General features: G+C 39.2%; 1 protein-coding gene across 2 annotated transcripts in view; it reads left to right on the forward strand.

Moving 5' to 3' along the window:
• Nucleotides 1-22,283, forward strand: part of wdr18 (WD repeat domain 18) — a 190,118-nt gene that overhangs the window by 117,761 nt on the left and 50,074 nt on the right. The window contains exons 6-8 of one of the 2 annotated variants that reach the window (XM_072244518.1): nucleotides 6,543-6,607; nucleotides 20,079-20,203; nucleotides 20,635-21,281. In XM_072244518.1, coding sequence (XP_072100619.1) covers nucleotides 6,543-6,607; nucleotides 20,079-20,203; nucleotides 20,635-20,747 — 303 coding nt within the window. In that variant the 3' untranslated portion in view covers nucleotides 20,748-21,281. Of the gene's footprint in view, nucleotides 1-6,542; nucleotides 6,608-20,078; nucleotides 20,204-20,634; nucleotides 21,282-22,283 lie in introns of those variants that run through there. The other variant, XM_072244516.1, reaches the window with a different exon arrangement.

The following is a 22,283-nucleotide window of genomic DNA, read 5'->3' on the forward strand; positions in this document are numbered from 1 at the left end:
ACGTTTGTATGATTTTCTAAAATGATTCCAAAGCTTGGCAAATTTTGTTTCATTTTAAATTTTGAGGTCCTGGCATATAATGTCAAATGATATGTTCATAATGTTTGATTTTATAGACTTTTTTTTGTTGTAGCTGTTTGTAGATCCATTCCACATTAGTCTCAATTACACACTTTCCCCATCCTTTTTCAACATGTGTATCTCTAATTCCACTGTCAACATGGCATTTACGTTTATGATGAAGTGTTCTCTGTAATTGCCTCTGAAATGTCTTAAATTGTGGCTTTCCTGCTACCATTTTAAACAAAGCTCTTGACTTTAATAAGAACTCCTTGCCTTTCATCTACCATTTCAATCTCTGACTGCTCCATTAACTTAATTAACCAGATACTCTCAGGGCTCCCCCCAGCTTTACTCCATCAGAGACATCCCCCTTAATGACCCCATTTCCCCCCCCCCGAAGCTCAACAAGTTTATTTTATCTCCTTCCCAGTTTCGATGAAGGCTTCAGATTGAAACATTATCTCTTTTTCTCCACAGATGTAGCCTGATCTCTTGAATATTGTGTAATCGTTTGATTTTTTTTAACAATACAGTGCTCCACATTGTGCAATGCTAATAATTAGTTTGGCAGCTCTTTATTTAACCTCTTTTGCATTTTGAATTAAGTGGCTGGAAAGGTTAGCCTTTAAATGAGTATTAATTTAATTTACAGTGGGGCTGTAAATGGTGGGTGGGAGGGTGGGGATGGGGTGGGGGGCGGGGGGGAGGGTGAAATTACGATCCGAATTCAACTGCGGCATTTCTGTAACTATCGCTGCTGAGGTCAGTTTTGTCAGCGCAGTCTGAAGGTTAAATTGGAATCATCAGATAATCTGGCCCTTTGTCATTCAGACATCTTTATGATTTTAAGCAAAAAATTTAAAAATCATTTTATTGTTTACCAAGGTAAGAAAAAGTAGTCAATAATTTAAATACGTGGGATCCTAATCATGCACAGGAATGATGAACTGCGTTTGTAGTTAAGAATTGAATGTGAATTACTGTATTCAGAGATTAGTTGCATAGTACATTAATAGCAGGACATTAAACGCTGTGACCACTTTACATAAGCAGTTTCCATTTTAACTGGTGATGTGATTATTTTCAATGGAAAATAAAAAATAAGGACAGAATTCTGTTTTCCCCTGTGAAATACAAATACATTTGTCATTGAGAAATGTAATGAAGCACGACTGGAACATCATAGGGAAACACTCCAATTACTGGGGTTACATGTACTGAAGGTGAAACATGCTACCCCAGGGCATCACCACAATTGTTGCTCAAGACAGTTGTTGCAGGTACACCCATCTTAAACTATTTCAGCCTAAATTTATAACTTGATATTTCAATCTTCATCTGGTGATTTCACTTGGTTTTGAATCTATTGTGCAATGTCACAGTAATTGAATGTTGTGTACCTGAACCCTTCTCATCATTGTCAAAAGAGCTTACATGCTTTCTTTATCTCTGTCACTTTATTCTGGAGAAATATGCACTTTTTGACAAAAGATAGGTGTGAGATTAGTTTCTTCTTGCTCGAAGCTAAATATTTACAAGCAAAATCCCCTCAGTAGCAATTAAATGCTGGTTCAAAGTCGTGGTTCAAAGTTAGCTTCAGAATAATATCACAAATCAGAAGTTCTGCATATGTTAGAACTTTGAAATGGTAATAGAAAATGCTGGGGGTAAGTAAATCGGCAGCTCTGTTGAATTAATATTTTCAAGTAAACACGTTTGATCAGCGCTGTAAATTCTGTGGATGTGCCTGATTTGCTTGTTAATTCCACTAGAGCTATTTTAAAAATTTCTAATTTTACAGTATCCTATGTTTTCTCATTTTACATTAAAATAATGGACTAATTTTGAATAGTCCATTCATTGCTATAAATAAAAATATAAAGTATATATATAAAGCGTAGTTCTCTGCCTGGCAGAGCGCCGACCCTGGGACACATGCACTGCACTGAAAGACTTGTGCATTGCCAGTTCTCTCAGATTTCTCCTCTTTCAGGCTGGGAAATTTGCTTGCTGAGCTGGGGCCAGGTTAGACCCAGTCCCATGAAAATAAATGGTCTGGTTCATTTCAGTTTGAAAATTAATGATCAGAAAAATCAATAGCAAGTTAAACGATTGCATTAAAACTTCTATCAGCAGCATTTCTTCCTACTTCTCTCCATCCTGCACCAGCCCATCCCGCCAGCAGCACTCATGATTGACTTGAGCAAGTATTATAAACACAAGAGATTCTGCAGATTTTTTTGCCTTCGGGATTGCTCAAGCACACTCATTGATAAAATGCTTGAAGTGCATAATCAATTAGAGAATGTTGCATTACATTAACATTACTTGAATTTCCTTCCATTTTATTCTGCTTTGGTGGCTTGTTTGCAAATCCTGTTAAAATATTAATTGAAATTATCTTTTTTTTCAACTAAGAGAAACTACTTTGTAGCTTAACAGACTACATGGGGCAAGTGTCCTAATTCTACTCTGTCACTGTAAGTTTTAATAGAAAACCTGGGCTAGAAATGGTTGTTAAAATTAATGATTTGATTGAACAGAAGATCTGAAAAGTATTTACATGGAAGAGATGAACTAAAGGTGGAGATGTCCATGAAGAAAGTTGGGAATGGAATGAATGTTTCATCATTTAAGACTGTGACTGTTGGGCTTAAGTTGAGTGGATTCTCATATGAAACAGTGTGGTAACTATGGGTTTAAATTTAGTTTTGGAAGTTTAACCACTGTCAGCATTATTGGGGCTAGAGCACACTTTATACTTCACTCTACAGCTACCTTACATGACATGAATCCTCCCTCCTGATTAGTAGCTGGTCACCATCATTGAACTAGAGTAATGTTGGGAGCACTGTCTTAAGTACTGTAATGTGCATTTAATTCTGCTGTAACAGTAAATTTATGTAATGCTTTTATGAGATCCTGTTTGAACAATGATATATCTCTCAGGACGGTTGGATTATAGACTCTGACCAAATTTCAAACTCTGTATGAAAGGACATTGAGAGATCTGTCTTGGATAGTAGCAGTTAGGTAGTAAGAGGTCAAATCCAGTGAAATATTTTTGGTTTAAATATTAATGTGATCCTTGCAACAGCCTGGTATCTTGCAACCAAGGTTGACAGTTCACAGAAATGTTCAAACTAAGTATTTGTAGGCTCAAAATATAATATACAGACCAGTCTTTTAATATAGACATGAAATTAATTAAATTGGAAATGGGTGGTGAAAGCAGCCTGAGGAGGAACAAATGTTAATGTATTCCTAATGTTTTGGGGTCACTTCCTATCATTTTCCCAAACGATAAGAAACTTGTAAGAGCAATGAACAATCTGCTGGAAGAACTCAGCAGGTTAAGCAGCATCTGTGGGACAAAAGGAGTTCAAAGTCAAAATAAATTTATTTTCGAAGTATGTATATGTTACCATGTACTACCTTGTTCATTTTCTACAGGCATTTACAGGAAAATAAAGATATACAATTGAACTTACAAAAATTATACATAAGACTGACAAGCAACTGATGTGTCAAAGAAGACAACTTTTGCATGTGTATATAATTATATATTTAATACTAAGAACATGACACACAAACTCTTCTCGGGCTTCCAGCTGGATTCAGGTGATGATTTTAACTGATGTTTCGATGACAAACTCCGCTCCCTTCATCAGGGATGAAGCCAAGGCATGTCTAGTCTGGTGTTATATATACTAAACTCCTGACGTCGATCCCTCCAGATTGGTTGGTCCTTAACCAATCAGGTTTCCACTGTCCCACCTTGTTTAAAATCATATTCCAGTTCTTACTTAGAGCGATACCTTTGTCTGATTCTAGGATTGAATGGCTTGTCATGTAAAGAACGTTTGATGGCTTTGGGCCTGTACTCACTAGTGTTCAGAAGAATGAGGGGTGACCTCATTGAAGCCTATCGAATAGTGAAAGGCCTTGATAAGAGTGGATGTGGAGAGGATGTTTCCTATGGTAGAAGAGTCTAAGATCTGAGGACACAGCCTCAGAATAGAGGGGTGTTCTTTTAGAACGGAGATGAGGAATTTATTTAGAAAGACAGTGGTGAATCTGTGGAACTCTTTGCCACAAGCAGCTGTGGAGGCCAAGTCTTTATGTATGTTTAAGTCAGATGTTGATAGATTCTTGATTGGTCAGAGCATGAAAGGATACGGACAGAAGTTTGGAGATTGGGGCTGAGAGGAAAGTTGGATCAGCCATGATGAAATAGCGGAACAAACTTAGTGGGCCATATGGCCCAATTCTACTCCTATGTCATATTTTGTATCTCTTCATCTTTGTTGAAATTCTTATTCTCTAGTTTTATTTTAATGGCTTCCTTCACCAGGTGGTCCCAAAAGCCTTTGGCACAGCAGAGTAGTTTTGTGCTGTCAAAGTCAATCTTGTGATTATTGCATATGCAATGTTCTGCTACTGCTGATTTCTCCGGTAACCTAAATGGATAGACCTTATATGCTCCTTGATGCCAGTTTCTACCGTGCACCCTGTCTGGCTGATACACGCTGCTCCACACTCACATGGAATCCTGAAAATATAAGGTCATCTTTGACCTGCGTAAACTAGGATTTGTGCTTCCTTTTGGGTTTATGGATGGTACTTATCCAGTATTTCTTCAGAATCCTGGCAGTTCTTCCAGAAACTGTGGAAATATAGGGAACACAGATGGTAGTGATGGCTTCCTCCTCATTGTCAGGTTTCCTGGTTTTCCCTTTGGCCCTTTTAAGGGCCCAATTGAATTCCTTCGCCTTGTGGCCACTCTGTAGGAATATTGTGCATAATTGTGTTATTTCCTTGTGGAGACTCTTCAGATCCAAAATAGGTTTTGCACTGTTAATCAAAGTAGAAAGAACCCGCTGTACTTTGAGAGACATGATAGTGGCTTTTATTGTTGAGGTATAAGTCCATGTGAGTGGGCTTCTGATAGACACCATGCCTGAGGCTGCCATTCAACAAAGATGAAGGCCTCAGTCTAAGAACTAGAATATGATTTTAAATAAGATGAGCGAGTGTAGACAGTGGGACAGTTGATGACTAACCAATCAGGAGGGACGGACATCGGGAGTTGAGTATATATACCAACGGACTAGACATGCCTAGGCATCAGCCCTGATGTAGGTGGCAAAGTTTGTCATCGAAAGGTCAGTTAATACTGACGCCTGAAACTGACTGGAAGCCCGAGAAGAGTTTTGAAAGCACTTGAGAATGTGAGTTGTGGAGTCCTTGAATGTAGATTGTGGAATCAGTTCAGAATTGCAGTGAGTGAAGTTAACCATGCTGGTTCTGGGGCCTGATGGTCTTGGACTTCGGCTCCTGTATCTCCTGCCTGGTAGTAGTGAGAAGAGAGCATATGTAGAAGTGTCTTCATAAAGTTCATGACAACTATAGTATATTCATTCTGGTCCACTGATGAGTCCTTGAACATGGCCTAGTCCACCACCGTGGACTTGAAGCAGTTTGTAGCCACTTTGCCTCCCTTGACTACCTCTTATCTCTGATGCTGTCCTCTTTAGTCTCTGCCCATAATGCAGGCAGGGGGAGGACAGCTAGATGCTCAGATTTCCTGAGGGATGGAACAATAAGTATTCTTGATAGTAGTGCAGCAGTGGTCGAGTATGTTGGGTCCTCTGGTGCTGCAGGTGAAATGCTGATAGAAGTTGGGCAGAGATTACTTCAAGTTGGTCTGACTGAAATGTGCCAGAGTACATCAAGTATTGAGTGCATCAAATTGTTAGCTTTTTGCATCATTCCCTTTCCTCCCACAGTTGCTGTTGAACCTGAGTTCCTCCAGCAGGTTGTTTGTTGCTCCATATTCCAGTATTTGCAGTTTCTTGTATCTCTTCTAACAGACGTTTTTCAACACACTTTGATATTTCTGCACTCTTGTGTGAAGACATATAAACTTATGTTAGTTCAACTCATAACTGAAGAACACACAATAATTTTCTTTACATAAAATTGTTTATATAATGAAAATGGTTTGTTTCTTTAAAGAAAGTTGTTTTTGTGTTGCTTTTAAGTTTGGCTGGGAAGTTGAAGTGTAGTTTTACCTCTTGGGTGTGGACTAGTCTCAAGTTCTTCTTTGCCTCTCTCGAGCCCTGATCTGTGGATTTCAATGTAAAAGAGAGTAATCTCCTGTTTTGTGGTTTACACAGTCCCTGTCTACTGTTTTTTTTTGCTGTTTAGTGTTCCCTAACCACAACATTAGCTTCCAGTACAGGTATCTCCTAGATGCTCAAGAGGTAAAGGTTGGTGGGGGGGAGGGGATGTAAAACTGAGATTTTCTGCTTTTTCTTGTACTTGGATTGATAAGTAGTTTGATTGTGAGTTTGTAATAATACAAATTTTTAAATGGTGCTGCTTAATTTATTTTCTACTTACATTTAAATTCAATCTCAAGAAAATTTAGTTTAATCTGAATATATGTGCTAATGATGGATTTTTCTCATTTGCAGCCTGTTCAGAGAGAAAAGAATTTTCAGACAGATAAGGATGGCAGTCAGATTTTCAAGGGACATCGGTAATGAACTGTTTCTTAACTATTTATATTAGAATTGCAGCTTACTGTAAGTGAACTCCAATAAAAACATTTTAGTGGAGATTGTCTTTGTTACGCTAAGGGAATTTTAGCCATTTTCACTTAGGACAAGGTAGAATAAATCTTAAATGTAAGATGGTGCTGGAGAGTGGATAATTTAAAAAAAAAAATAGCTCACTTCTCTTCCTTGTAAGTAAAGTGTATATTTTATTTGTATCTTGTGCCTTGTGTTGCATTTCTAAGTTATCTATTTTTCAAAAAATAATAATTTGTTTTTAATGACTAACACCAAGACCATACTAAATTTTCACATAAAGGATAAATTAATCTGGATAATAATGAACCACATTTTTTTTATTAAGGGAAGTACTTTGATACTTTACTATTCCTTGTCCTTCCACAGCCCTTAATACCTTGCCCTGGGTGGAGAGCTGCTATTGGAAATTTGGTAATATTAAAATATTTTAGACTACTAATAAAATTGCTTGTTATTTCCTTTGAGCCACAAGTGTATTACAACTTTCACCACTCCTATCCACCAGGAACATCTGCTTTGGTATGTCCCCTTGAAGGATAGTTTTGCCAATGTACTGTCTTGTCCTGGTACTTAAATTATTTTAACAGAATAGCAAAGTGAAGTATGGAGAAGGAGACGTCGGTTTAATATTGCATGAAACCATTTATAAATTCCAACTTTATTCAATCATGACCCTCATCATCCAGGACATGCCCTCTTCTGATTGCTACCATCAGGAAGGTGGTACATGGTCCTTAAGGCACACACTGAAGGAACAGCTTCTTCCCCTCCACCGTCAGGTTTCTGAATGGACTGTGAAATCATGAACACTAAATTTTTCCTCTCTTTTTGTACTACTTATTTATTTCTTTTATATACTGATTGTAATTTATAGTTTATTATTATGTATTGCAATCTACCCCTGCTGCAAAACAAAATATTTCACACCAAGTACCAGTGATATTAAACCTAATTCTAATTCTAAGTTGCTGGAGAAACTGGTTATAGTGAAATTATTTATCACTCCAAGCAGACACTCTCCTTGAGGCCCTCTCAGTACAGTCTCCCAAACTCAAAGTATATCAATATTTTATTTTCTTAAGGACAGTAGTGACAATAAGTGATTCAATACAATTTCAATAACTACATGTTTTCTTGACTATTTTACATCTGACAAACTGTTCTATTGAAGCACACACTTATAATGGGAATACACTGTTACTGCCAAAACACCTCTGAATATTCTAACACCTTTGCTTGTTCAAAGAAATTCACGCAGATAGCCTAAAAGCTTCTGTGAGGACAGAAAACCGCACACCCAAGATTAATGTTGTGAGAGTTGATAAGAGTACGTCCATATCCCAATTCAATTATTGATAGATTAAATATACCTATAATCATGTTTGACATGGTAAGCGACAAAATTTAGTCTGGCCTGGCAGCCCTCCTTGATCTCTTGAAGAAAGGTGCAAAATAACTTAGCTGTAGGTGCCCTGTTTGATTTAAACCAATTAATTATATACCTTTTGGTCAATTAACATAGACCTTTATAGGTTTTCTGTTTGGCTCATGCAGACAAGAAAATCTCATGGTCATTTCAAGCTACAGACCTTATCTTGAGCAGCCAGCCCCCTGCTGTAGACCAGGTGCTTGTTCTCTGCAGACACCTTTTAATTTCAAAACTGATTTGTGCTTTTACTTTTACATTTAAACAAGTTTTATTTTTGTAGACTGGTTGCTTCCTATTTGTACTAATGCCTGCTGACCCTATGCCATAACCTCTAAAGATGTCCCTAGTAGGTGCATCATGATAGCCCTTAAGAGCAAAAAAACTGGAATCAGAATCAGGTTTATTATCACTAACATATGTTGTGACATTTCCACAATTCTACATTCTAAATGCTTTGATTATTATACCTTAGAAGTATAATGATCAGAATCTGCTGCATGGATGTTGCCCATCCTATACATCTCAATTTATTTCTCTATTGCTGCTGGGATAACCTGTAGCAAAAATGTCCCTTGAATGAATGACAAGTGTTTGTGCCAATGGACTTGAGGCAAAGTTGTCCAAACTTCTGCGGACTGGTGTAGAGTTGCTGTTGTTATCATGCACTTACCAGACTGCTGAATGGTGAGCATTTGCAGGGTTATCAAATTGCATACAAATCTCATTTAATATCATGCACAAAATTCTGCTCACAAGGCCTTTGAAAATACTGAAACAGGCTGTAATCTGTGGGGTGGGGTCTGATACAGGGATAATCTGTCACTGTACCATGGCTATTCACTCACCAGGTATGCAGTCAGGATGCGCTTTTTAAAAATTACTCAACCTGACACTATCCTAAGCCCCAACCCATAATCTAGCCATACTTGCTGATGATATCCTGGGCCTAAAACACATCCAGTGCTCACTCCCCCATCAGCGAGCCAAACCATCCATTACTCCTCCAATGATGGTCGGCATCCCCTAAAACATCTCCTCCACCTTCCCCACTCCCGCCCCCAGACATATACCTTCCTACACCATTCACTCCATCATCTCATTCCTGCAGAATTCTTTTATAGGAGTAGTTCCAAATCAATTGTTTCTCCAACTCTTTGCCAATTTCTTTGCTCTCGTCCCACCACTCTGCCTCCTCTCCTTCTCCCACTTCTCAAACTAGGTGCAGACTTTTGTTCAGTGTGGCAAATTGAACAATTTCCTTTCTCCATGCTCCCCTTTTACCCAATTTATTACAATGGTCAGCTGATGAACTCTCACGGTAAAGAAGATAAAGAGTATATTATAATTTCCTTTGATATTCTTTATTTCATACTAAATGGAATAGATCTGCACATTTTATTATCACCTCCTTCCCATTTCCACTCCTTCATTCGTGGCTCAAATATGTTGACTCTTGTTTGGAATCTTCAATTAATGTCAAATAAAATTGCCAGTGAAGGCCAACATGTCCATGCTTTAATTTGTTGCTTGAAGGAAAGCACCTGCAACTCATCACTCACTGCTGCATTAGCATGGCATATAGGTTACCTTCGAGTTCTGGATTGTGGTTCTGACTTTGAAACTGTTGATTAAGATGAGTGTCGAATCTACTAAGTCAAGTTAGCACCTGTAATTCCAATATAAACATGAAAAAATATAAAACAGAATGTAACTAACTAATATATTGTTATTTAAGTCATGTTATCATCTTTAAGAGTGTATTAGTTTCACTGCATTCAACTGGTCAGCATCTATAATCAGCCCTTTGGTAACCCACTATTTCAAATAAAAGTTCAGGAGAAATTTCAGCTTAATTGTTCCTTATCTGCACTGTTCTGCAGTAATGTCAAACATAACACAGAAGCATTTTGAACTTCCCTGTATCTAAGGTATCACACTATCACAGCTAAACTGTTAAGCCATGGCAAGCTTAAAAGACAGAAACTGGCATTTGGAGAAGTGTTTTATTTTATTTTATTTAGAGATACAGCACGAACAGGTCCTTCCAGCCCATTGAGCTGCACCTATTTAACACTAGCCTAATCACAGTACAATTTACAATGACCGATTAACCTATTAATCAGTATGCCTTTTCACTGTGGGAGGTCACTGGAGTACCTGGGGGGAACCACACAGTCATAGGGAGAACATACAGATTCCTTCCAGTTAGTGCCAGAATTGAACTCTGGAATGCCCAGAGCTGTTATAGCCTCACACTAACCACTAAGCTAGCATGGCACCCTGTCATAAAATTATTTCAACATTTTGAATTGTCTCCTAATTGTTGCCTAGATGAAACAGATGAATGTGCAGTAGTTCAGACAGGTTCACAAGTTTTGAAATATTTGCAATTTTTTTTTCAGTGATGAGGGCTTCCAGCTCGCTTGCTTCCTCTGTTTGCTAAGCTCTTTCCTGTCAAGCTCTTCTCCAGTGACATCTCCCCCTTCCCATCATTGTTTACCTCATGCTTTCTGCCCCTTTCCCAGAACACATTTACTGTACCATTGGCTCTGTCTCTTGCCTTTTTCACTATCCCTTCCCTTTTCACTTTTCTTCTCACCACAACCTTTGACATTTAACAAGTGACTTCTACAAAAGAATAATGTAAGAAACAAGAGCAGAAGTAGACCATTTGGCCCTTACAAGCTGCACTGCCATTTAGTAGAATTATGATGAATTAGATCTTGGCTTCAGCACAAGTTTTCCATACTTATTGACTCCCTTGTAGTTCAAATATCTTTCTATGTCCATCAATGCTTTAAATACATGCAATGACTACCTCCTTACTCTCTGGGTAGAAAATTCCAGAGGACCTTTACTCTCTGAAAGAATAAATTAATATCCTCATGTTCATCTTAAATGGGTAATGTTTATTCTAAAGCAGTGGTTCCCAATGGGGCATTAAAGATAAACGAAGTGGTGTGTGGGGGGATGCTTGTTAGCAAGGGGTGACAGCTGAAGGATTACAGACTTAATTTAATAAATTATTATAAGTATTTGTTCAAAAGCAATGTGACACATCAGTACTTGGCATATTATGAGAAATCTGGACTGAAGAAATAGTTATTTCCGGGCCTGGCTGATGCATTATTGTCATTCATTACTGTAGTGCAGTGTTAGCTAGTACGATTCCCAAACTCTAACCATTCAGTGACGCAATTCCTATGATTAGGGTATGGTGTTCAATGGGGGGTAAAGTTCAGAATCTGTCCTTTTGGATGGATTTGACTGTATTTCTCTAGTCCTAGGCCCAGTGGAGGTACCGGTATCCTACTTTATTGTTGTTAACAAAAATGGGGGAAGCAGACCAAACAAAAAAGAACTTTTGACAGTATAGTGTGGAGTATCTGAAATATGAATTCGTACCAGCACCAAGAAACCAATGTGTCTTTTACATGAAAAGGTTTTTTCAAATGAGGCAAAGAAACCATCTAGACTCAATAAACATTTGAAGAGAAATGTACTCGAATAAAGCAAATAAAACCCAGCTTATTTTAAATCACCTCGTGGAAACTTTCATGTTTACCGGCACTTCAAAACAGAACAGTGATGGTTTGTGTGCTTCGTACAACATTTCATTGCTCATTGCTAAATCTGGAGAGGCCAATACAATTGGAGAGGATCTGATTCTGCCAGCAATAAGGGAGGTCCTGATACATTTTAGTATAAGTCACCAGACCAAGTAATTAAACTGATTCTGCACAGCAGCAACTCTGTTCAAAGACAAATAGGTGAAATGTCTGAGAATGTGGAAGGCATATTGTACAACATACAGAATTTTATCTGCAGCTAGATGAGTCAACTTTGCTAAACAATGAATCTTTGTTTCTTGGTTATGTTAGCTTCATGAAAGATGAAAGCACGGTTCAAGAGTTGTTATTCTAAGGGAACTAGAAACAGATACAAAGGGGAGTCAATATTTCAGACTGTTGAGCAATTTTTTTTTAGAAGGAATGACATTTCATTCACCAACATTCTTACGTGTGCAACAGATGGAGGTATGCCACTGTGGGGTTATTACTTTCTTAAAAAAAGCTGTACCTAACATACCTAAATGTCAGGATGCCACTGTGGGGTTATTACTTTCTTAAAAAAAGCTGTACCTAACATACTTACCATTCACTGTGTAGTTCACAGCCGACATTCACAGGGCATTATGGTAGTGTAGAGGTTAACACGGCGTGAACCTCAGTGCATTCCGGATTTCAGAAATCAATTCTGGCGCTGTTCTGTAAGGAGCCTATATGTCCTCCCTGTGGAACATGTGAGTTTTCCACTGGTGCTCCTGTTTCCTCCCAGAGTTCAAAGATGTACTGGATAGGTTAATTGGTCATTGTAAATTATCCCATGATTCGGTTAGGGTCAATCAGGTTTGCTGGGGCGGCATGGCTCAAAGGACCAGAAGGGCCTACTGTGCACTGAATCGCTAAATAAACATCTTGTCACAAAAGATCTACAGTTGCAGGAAAAAGTTTGTGAATCCTATGTAATTCCCTGGTTTTCTGCATTAATTACTCATAAAATGTGGACTGGTCTTCATCTAAGTCACCATAATAGACAAACACAATCTGTCTAAACTAATAACACACAGACAATTGCACTTTTCATGTCTTTATTGAAACATTGTTTAATCATTCACAATCCAGGCTGGAAAAGGAAAGTGGGGCCAGCTGGTGGGACAATGACATCGGCGTCGGACCTGGGAGTGGAGGTTCCCGAGTTCGAAACTAGTCGGGTCTGCCCCCGAGTAGGCTTTGCATCCGTGCCGGGTTGAGTGTCGAGAACGCAACTTGACCTTGTAAAATAAAGGGAAAATACTGTGAAAATGTGTGTGTGAGGAGTGGCGTGCCACACAGTCTCTCTCGCTCTGTGCCTTGTAAAAGCCATGACAAAGACATCACGGACACACAGACGCACACGCACAGATTCGCACGCACGCAGGCACAAGCCAAAAAAAGGAAAAAGAATGTGAACTCTTGTATTTAAAAACTGGTAGAACCTCGTTTAGTAGCAATAACCTCCACCAAATGTTTCCTGTAGCTGCTGATCTGATGTGATTTTAGACCATTCCTCCATACAAAACCGTTTCAGGTCCTCAGTGTTTTTGGGATACCTTGCATGAACAGCCCTTTTCGGGTTATGCCGCAGCATCTCAATTGGGTTAAGGTATGGACTTGACCATTTCAAAACACAAATTTTCTCCTTTGTAAACCATTCTGTTGTTGGTTTACTCTTGTGTTCCGGATCATTGTCTAGTTGCATGATCTAACTTAAGGTGATGGACCGTTACCCTGACATTCTCCTGTAAAATGTCTTGATACAATTTTGAATTCATTGATATTTCAATATAACTATTGACTAACCTACTTGAATACAGGGTAATGAGATTGTTTTTATGAATAGATATAATGTAATTGGTAGTTTTTTAAAAACTTTTTTGACCTTTTATATATACTTCCTTGTACTCTGTATTCTTCTATGTAGAAACTAATAAAAATATAGAAAAAGAAGAGAACTCAATGATTGCAAGCTGTCCAGGCCCTGAGGCAGCAAAGCAGCCCCCAACCATGATGCTCCTTCCACCATGCTTCACAGCTGGGATAAGGTTTTGATGTTGGTGTGCAGTGCTCTTTTTCTTCCAAACGTAGTGGTGTGCATTTCTGCCAAAAAGTTCAACTTTTGACTCATCGTCCACAGAACATTGTTCCAGAAGTATTGTGGAACATCCAGGGTGGCTTTTTGGAAATTGAGAAGTGCAATTTTTTTGGAAAGCAGTGGTTCCCTCCATGGTGTCCTTCCACGAATATCATTCTTGTTCAGTGTTTTTCTTGTAATGGACACATGAACAGAGACTTTTGTAAGTTCTAGAGATTTCTGCAGGTCTTTTGCTGTTACCTCTGGGTTCTTTTTCACCTCCTTCAGCATTGCATGTTATGCCCTTGGTGTGATCTTCGCAGGATGCCCACTCCTAGGGAGAGTAGCAACAGTGCTGAGCTTCCTCCATTTGTAGAGGATTTCTCATACTGTGGGCTGATGAGCACTCAGGTCTTTAGAAATGCTTTTGTAGCATTTTCCAGTTTCATTCATCTCTGCAACTCTTCTAAGGTCCTCTGAATGTTATTTTGATTGAGGCATGGTGCACATGAACAGATCGTTCTTGAGAAGAGTAGGCTCTGTCAGTAACCTGACTGTGTGTCTTCTTTATAGGGCAAGGCACCTCCAAATCTCACACCTCCAATCTTATCTCATTGATTGGAACACCTGACTCCAAATAGCTTTTGTCAAAAACATATTAGCCAGAGGTTCACATACTTTTTTGAACCTAGACTGATTGTTTAAATGGTGTACTTGATATTGATGAGAAGTGCAATTGTTTTTGTGTTATTAGTTTAGGCAGATTGTGTTTGTCTATTATTGTGACTTTGATGAAGATTAGACCACATTTTATGTGTAATTAATGCAGAAAACCAGATGATTGCAAAGGGTTCACAAACTTTGTCTTGCAACTAAGTGATTGGCTGCACAAATCATTAAATACTGTTATCACAGCAGTAAATCAAATCAAGTCCCATGTTCTGAATTCCCGACTATTTCAAGAGCTTTGTATTGAGAATGATGAACAGTTTGAATGCTTGCTGTTGCACAAAGAAGTCAGATGGCTGTCTGTAAGAATCTGCCTGAGATGGCTTTATGTGCTTTTTGAAACTGAAGAAAATTCCTTGAAGTCTTGAATGCTTCATTCAGTAATCAGCTCAAGAATACTAGGCATGACATTGCTTATTTGTCAGAACTATTCACAAAATTTAATGAAATCAGACTTCAATTGCAAGGAAAGTATGTGAATATTATCAAAGTCAAATCAATCATCTCCAGATTTCTATCCAAGTTAACCCTATTCAAATGCATCATTGGCCATCACGACCTTTTCCAATTTCTGAGCCTCTTAAGTTGGAAGAGAAAGAAAGAATACCAGATAATGATCTTCAAGTAGAGTGTGCCCACCTGGGTGAGCAGCATAAAGACATGTCAGAGAGATTTCAGGATCTTCTCTTGATCCAAATTGCAGAACAGGTAATAAGTCTATTCCTGAATACTTGTAATGAGGAATTAACAGGAAAGATGGAGGAAGAACTGATCTCGCTATGAAATGTCTTTGAGCTGAAGCTGAGGATTAAACAAAACACCCTTTTGGTTGCAGAAAGAAATCTCTGAATTGTATCCTACTCTGTGGAAAAAGGTCATGATGTTCTGTATTGCCTTTCCAACATCATGTTTAGTGGAGCGCGGTTTTGGTGCCGTCGCCCAATTTCTTTCAAAGCAATGAAACAGACTGCAAATTACTGAACGTGGGGATTTGTAACTCCTGAGTGACATTCAGCCTGATGTTGAGATACTGATATCACTGCATCAAGCCCATCCATCTCCTTGAAAGGTGAAAAGGCAATGAAGTAGTGAGTAGCTTGGACTACTAATGTATGCTCTAAAATCATTGATGAAAATTGTTTTTACTGTAATTAAAGAAGGTTTAAATAGATTTGAATATTTTTTGCAATTATTTGTCACCACTTTGAATTTGCAGTTCTTATTTTTCTCTATTTTAAGTAATGGGTGGAAAGGGAGGTGGGGGGGGGCTAACAATGGGGATGTGGTCAAGGACCCTAAGGGGCGATAACCCAAAGGAGTTTTGGAACTTCTGATCTAAAGGAATAAGCTCCCTATTTCCAGATGTACTATACTTATTATTGGAAATATCCCCTCAGTCTTCATCTTGTCAATCCCTGTCAGATTCTTGTATGTCCCAATAAAAGGAATAGGAATAACCTTCTCAGGCTATCTACATGTATCAGCCTATTTTCCCCAGTTATCAAAATAGTAAATCTTTTCTGCATTTCCTCTAATGTTCTTCTTTAAATATAGAGACCAAAATTGAACATGGTACTCTGGGTTCATTTTTGCCAGCAAAGTTATATAAGAACTTTCTTCTCTAATATTTCACTAGACTGTTTTCTACATGCTAATTTTCCAACTCATTTAACTTACCTATATCTCTCTTTGAAGGCTTTTTATGTCCTCCGCAGAACTGAGTAATTCACTTATCCTTGTATCATCAACGAATTTGGCTATAGCATCCCTATCCTGAGGTCTTCATTTTAATTTCCAGGGGCTATACATTAACTAGGAAGATGATTAGTGAGGGTTTGGGGCCCTTATGGCCCTGCACTTCAGAATAACCTATAGCCCGCACTGGCAGCCATGTTTTCTGAGGCAACAGAGACCTCTTGTGAGCTTCCAGCTGGTTCTGAGTCTCCCAGTTAGATCATTAATTCTCACTATTAACTGTATACCTATTCCTCTCTCCTCATAAAAAGGTATTTAGTACCTTTTCAATTTTTCGCCTTAGTAGAAAATTTGCTGTGTTGTTCCTGTAATCTTTACATTGACATATTTTAATCTCTGCTTTTCTTTGGCCCACCTTTCTCCTGTGTTTTCTTGTCACAACCCCACCCCCCACTCTTCCTTCACCTATTCAACAATCAGAGTTTGCTTGCCTTCGTTGGAGTGGCACCATGTCCTTAATTTCTCCTCTCTCAGTTTAAAACCCAAAGAAGGGGAAATATTATCCATGATTATTATTTAGAAGTTACATTTGTGTCTGAAAAGTACAAGATGATTCAAATCTCCAACAAGTGAGAGTCTAACCACAGATCTTTAATCCTCAATGTCATTCTCATCACTAAGCCGACCTACATGTTGAAGGTTACCTCTGTATAACTCCACTGAGCACAGAAAAACTGACTATAACAGCAACTGAGAAGCTGGATATTGTGCAGTGACCTGACCTACCCTCTTGACACTGCAGGTCCTTCCACTATCTACTATGTACAAGACACAAACCTGATAGAATACTTTCCAGTTGCCTGATGGGTGCAGACCCACCAATATTCAATAAGTTTGACTCCCACTGTAGATTGGGACCCCATCCATGACAGAAACAATCATCTCCTTTACCACTGAATCACCCTAGCTACAGCACTTACTAGCTAGAGCAGGCATCAAACTCTCAATCTCGACCATCATAAGCAAAGGATTCAAGTGCCTGAAACACCACCACTTACAATGTTGTTTTCCAAAGTTGTTCCAAAGGATCAATAATATATTTACAATACACACAAAATGCTGGTGGAGCTTATCAGGTCAGGCAGCATCTATGGAAATGCATAGACAGTTGACATTTTGGGCTGAGACCTTTCTTCAGGATTGGATAGGAAGGGGGAAGACACCAGAAGAAAAGGGTGGAGGGTGGGCAAGGAGGACCAGCTCAAAGCTGACAGGTGAGGTCAGGTGGGTGGAAACTGTTAAAGGACTGGAGAAGAAGGAATCTGATAGTAGAGGAGAGTGGACCATGGAAGAAAGGGAAGAAGGAAGGGCGCCAGAGAGATACCTGATATAAATTGGAAGACTGCTCTGTCGAGCACCCCTATTGGAACTTTATTCCATTGCGATACAGATACATGTGAGTTATGCTTCTCCCTCTCAAGTTACAGTATGAATTCAATCATATTATGATCACTGCCTCCTAAGGTTTCCTTTACGTTGAGTTCCCTAATAAGATCTGGGTTATAGCCAATCTAAGATAGCCTTTCCCCCAAGTAGGCTCAAGCACAGGCTGCTCTAAAAAAAGTCTCATAGGCATTCAACAAATTCCCTCTCTTACGATCCGACACCAACCTGATTCTCCCAATGCATATTGAAGTCCCCCGTTACAATTATGTCATTACCCTTATTACATGCCTTTTCCAGCTCCCTTTGCAATCTCAATCCCACATCTTGGCTACTATTTGGAGGCCTATATATGTTTCCCATAATGGTCTTTTAATCCTTGCAATTTCTTAACTCCACCCACAAAGATTCAACATTCTCTGACCCTCTATCACCTCTTTACAAAGATGTAATTCCATCTCTTATCAACAGAGCCACACCACTGCCTATGCCTTCCTGCCTGTCCTTTTGGTACAAAGTATATCCTTTGATGTTAAGCTCCCAACCATGGCCATCTTTCAGCCACAACTCAGTGATGCCTACAATGTCATACTGACAGGTCTCTTATTGTGCTATGAGTTCGTCCACCTTCCGAATTCTACATGCATTTAAATACAGTACCTTCAGTCCTGCATTCTTCGCCCTTTTGAATTTTGCCTCTGTGGTACAATTTAACTTTTTGCTGTGCCTGCATTTGTACCCAGTCATTGGCTTGTCCTTCCTTACATTAATGTTACACCTGTCATCTACTTATAAACCTGCCAGCTCATCCTCAGTTCTATCATCCTGGTACCCATCCCGCTCCCATATTAGTTTAAGCTACTCGCAACAACTTTAGTAAATCTGCCTCGGATTGGACCCCCTCGGATTCAAGTGCAACTCATCCCTTTTGTATGGTCCCAGTGACCCAGAAGTGGTCCCAATTATCCAGAAATATGAATCCCTGCCCCTCTTCAATTCCTCAGCCACATATTTATCTGCCACCTCATTCTATTCCTATCCACTCCTGATGAAGGGTCTCAGCCTGAAACATCGACATCTATTCATTTCCATGGATGCTGCTTGACCTGCTGAGTTCCTCTAGCATGTTGTGTGTTTTGCTGTGGAGTTCCAGCACCTGCAGAATTTCTTGTGAATATATTTCTAAGTCAGTTCCATTGTGATTTGGAAATACTATTGTTGTTCCTTTGTCATTACCAACACCATGTGGGAGCATCTTCACCAGGAAAGCTACAGATTTTTGAGAGCAGTTTCCCACAACCTTTTCAGGGTGAGTAAGGATACACACTTAATGCTGGCCTAGCTAGTGTCAGGTCATTCTCGAAAAATGACTAAAGAAGACTTGTTAGCTGTTAGTGAAAACCTTATGCAAATAATCGCAAATGAAGGGTGTTAACAAGGGTTACCCCTTAGTAACAATAACCAGTGGGGCACAGAGAATCTTTATTTACAGACAAGTACCTTTACTGTCTCAGCTAACAAGCAGATGAATTCACAAACCAAGTACCTGTGTATACACCTGCTAGGTTTCCCTGACTCTTCTGAATAGTCAAAGAATAGAAAAAGCAATACCCAGGCAAAGGAGTGTACATTGGCCAGGCGTTCCCTGTAGTCTCGCTGTATTCTCCACGTGTCCGATGTCGGGTCGCTCACACCTGTATCTGTGATTCACATTCGAAGCCTCTCATTTTTATACACTTTCCTTACCAGATCAAATGTTGCATTTCAGTCTCATTGGCTCAAGGTCATCTGACTGACCTATGTCACCTTATTGGCTTTGGACAAAGCCAGCATCCATTTATTACCCTCTTCCGCAAGTGAAAACAGATAATTTATGGCTCTTTGTTCTAAGTCAGTTACCAAAGCACTAAGCAGCTCCAATCACTCAGGGCAGACACAGACCTGCATGTTATATCATACTAAAAACACCTCTCAAATAACTTCATGTTTGGAAATGACTTATAGTCCAGCAGATTACCTGGAGCATCATTGTGTCTACTCTTAACCACTGATTCAGCCCAGCAAAACCAGTTCACAAAATGGAGGATACAGAGCTGCTTCACAAAATGGCAGCCTCCATTCCATGACAAGAACAAAGATAATTGGTTTGTCTACATTCACTATTCTTGATTCATTTGAATGCACTGATTTGTAGACTGTGATTCTTCTCTAGCCAACAAGGGAGTGGATTGGAGTTGCTAGTGAATCTTTTTATGGATGTATATTTTATATTGCCAGAATTGTAACTGCACCATATGGCAAATGAAGATTTTGGGTGAGGGTAGTCAATGCCAATGGAATCATATTTCAGTAAATGTCAGGGGTACAAAAGAAGGTGAAAAAAAATGCAGGTGGATTTACTTGATCTTCTTGTTTCATAGTTTAAACTCATTGGAATCTTTCTACAGGAATCAGGTGACTTGTCTGTCGGTCTCCATTGATGGAACATTGCTGATTTCAGGATCACATGATGAGACAGTGAGATTATGGGACATTCCAAGCAAGCAGTGCCTTAGAACAGTCAGTCATAAAGGTAAGGCAAGATTGTTGGTTAATTTGAGATGCTTGAACAATGTTCAGGATCCTTAAGCTTAAATATACAAGTTTCTGTTTAAGTATTTCTATCAATATCACTTCAGACAAGAATCTTACAATTAATAATTGAATAAAACCCACCTTATTATGAAATACCCTCAACTTTTATGCTTTCAAATTTAGGTTTTTTTTCTACAAAATCTTGTTTCAGCAAAGCAACAGTAATGTAATTTTAATTTTAAAAATTCTGATGAGCCATTTTATGCTTTGTGATTTGAATTGAACAGTAATTGGAGCAACTGACATTTCAGTTTTGTTTGTTTGCTCCCTTTTATATAGTATACGGGTGTCCCCCGCTTTTCGAACGTTTGCTTTACGAAACCTCACTGTTACGAAAGACCTACATTAGTACCCTGTTTTCGCTTTCAGAAGGGGTTTTCACTGTTACGAAAAAAATTCAGCGCACCATAAAAGGCAGAGCGGCCCCAAGCAGCCGCTCTCCCCCGGATTGGGAACTGCTTTGCTTTAACACGTGCCTGTGAGCAGCCGTTTGCAAGATGAGTTCTAAGGTATCGGAAAAGCCTGAAAGAGCTCGTAAGGGTGTTACACTTAGGGTAAAACTAGACATAATTAAGCGTTTTGATCGTGGTGAACGAAGTAAGGACAATGTAGGTGGAAGCTGATGAACATGATGTTGAAAAGGTTTTGGCATTCCATCACCAAGAACTGACAGATGAAGAGCTGATGCAATTGGAAGAAAAAAGGATAACAATCGAAACCGAATGAGTAATGATGATAAAGTACGACTTTAATTTTGAAAGGGTGCGTCGGTTTAGGAGATATTTGCAGGATGGTTTGAGTCCTTATTAAAGAACTGTGTGATAGAAAAATGAGTGAGGCTCAGCAGTCAAGCAAGCCTTCCACATCAGCCACAGCAGACGACGAACCTCGACCTTCTGACATCGAGGCGGGCAGTCATAGGAGAAGATGAACTGCCTGCCCTGATCGACGATGAGATGACACCCCAGTGTCCCACCACCCCAACTCCCAGGCCACGGACAGATACAGATTCGCGGAAAATGCAATGGTAGCTGGGACGCACACAGTACATCTTTAAGAACAAAGCTGAAATAAACATGCTAATTAATTAGGTGCTGCTTAGCAAGTAATTATCGGCCCAGATCAGTGCCGATGCAATGGGCAATCACCTCTGATCTGCGCCGCATTTACGTGCCGGGCAGCACCTAATTGATGAGCATGTTTATTTTGGCTTTTTTCTTAAAGATGTGCTGTGTGCCTCCCGGCTACCCCTGCATGCTTTGCAGCAATGTATCAGTCGGCGGCCCGGAGGGTGGGGGCCACTGCACCACCCAGCCTGCAACGACTCAGTCTAACACACCATCATCAGTGTGCTCGATGTCTTCCCAATTCCAGTAAGTGATACTACACTGTACATACGTTATTTCTGCTTTATATAGGCTGTGTATTTTTACGTGTTGTTTGGTAGATTTGGCAGCTTCATAGTTTAAAGGTTACTGGAGAGTGCGTTTATGCCAACAGCGCTTGCGTGAGATTTTCTGCTGAGAGCGCTTGCGTGAGATTTTCGCTACAGAGATCTGTGCAGACAATCGTTGTAGAGAAGTATTTCTACTTTATATAGGCTGTGTATTTATCATATCATTCCTGCTTTTACTATATGTTACTGTTATTTTAGGTTTTATATGTTATTTGGCATGATTTGGTAGGTTATATTTGGGTCTGCGAACGCTCACAAAATTTTCCCATATAAGTAAATGGTAATTGCTTCTTTGCTTTACGACATTTCGGCTTACGAATCGTTTCATAGGAACGCTGTACCTTTGGATGGCGGGGGAAACCTGTACTTAGGATTATGAATAAAAGTACAAAAATGCTAGCATCACACAATGGATCAAGCAACACGTATGGCAAGAGAAACAATGTTTCTGGTTGATTGTTTTCATTAGCACTAATCTATAATGACAATTGTCTTTGTTGGCTTCACAATTTAATGTCAGGAAAGTCTAAAATCATTTCTATGCTGTTATCTTGCAGCCTCT

The sequence above is a fragment of the Mobula birostris genome, chromosome 26 (assembly GCF_030028105.1).
Source record: "Mobula birostris isolate sMobBir1 chromosome 26, sMobBir1.hap1, whole genome shotgun sequence".
NCBI classification, from domain to species: Eukaryota; Metazoa; Chordata; class Chondrichthyes; order Myliobatiformes; family Myliobatidae; genus Mobula; species Mobula birostris.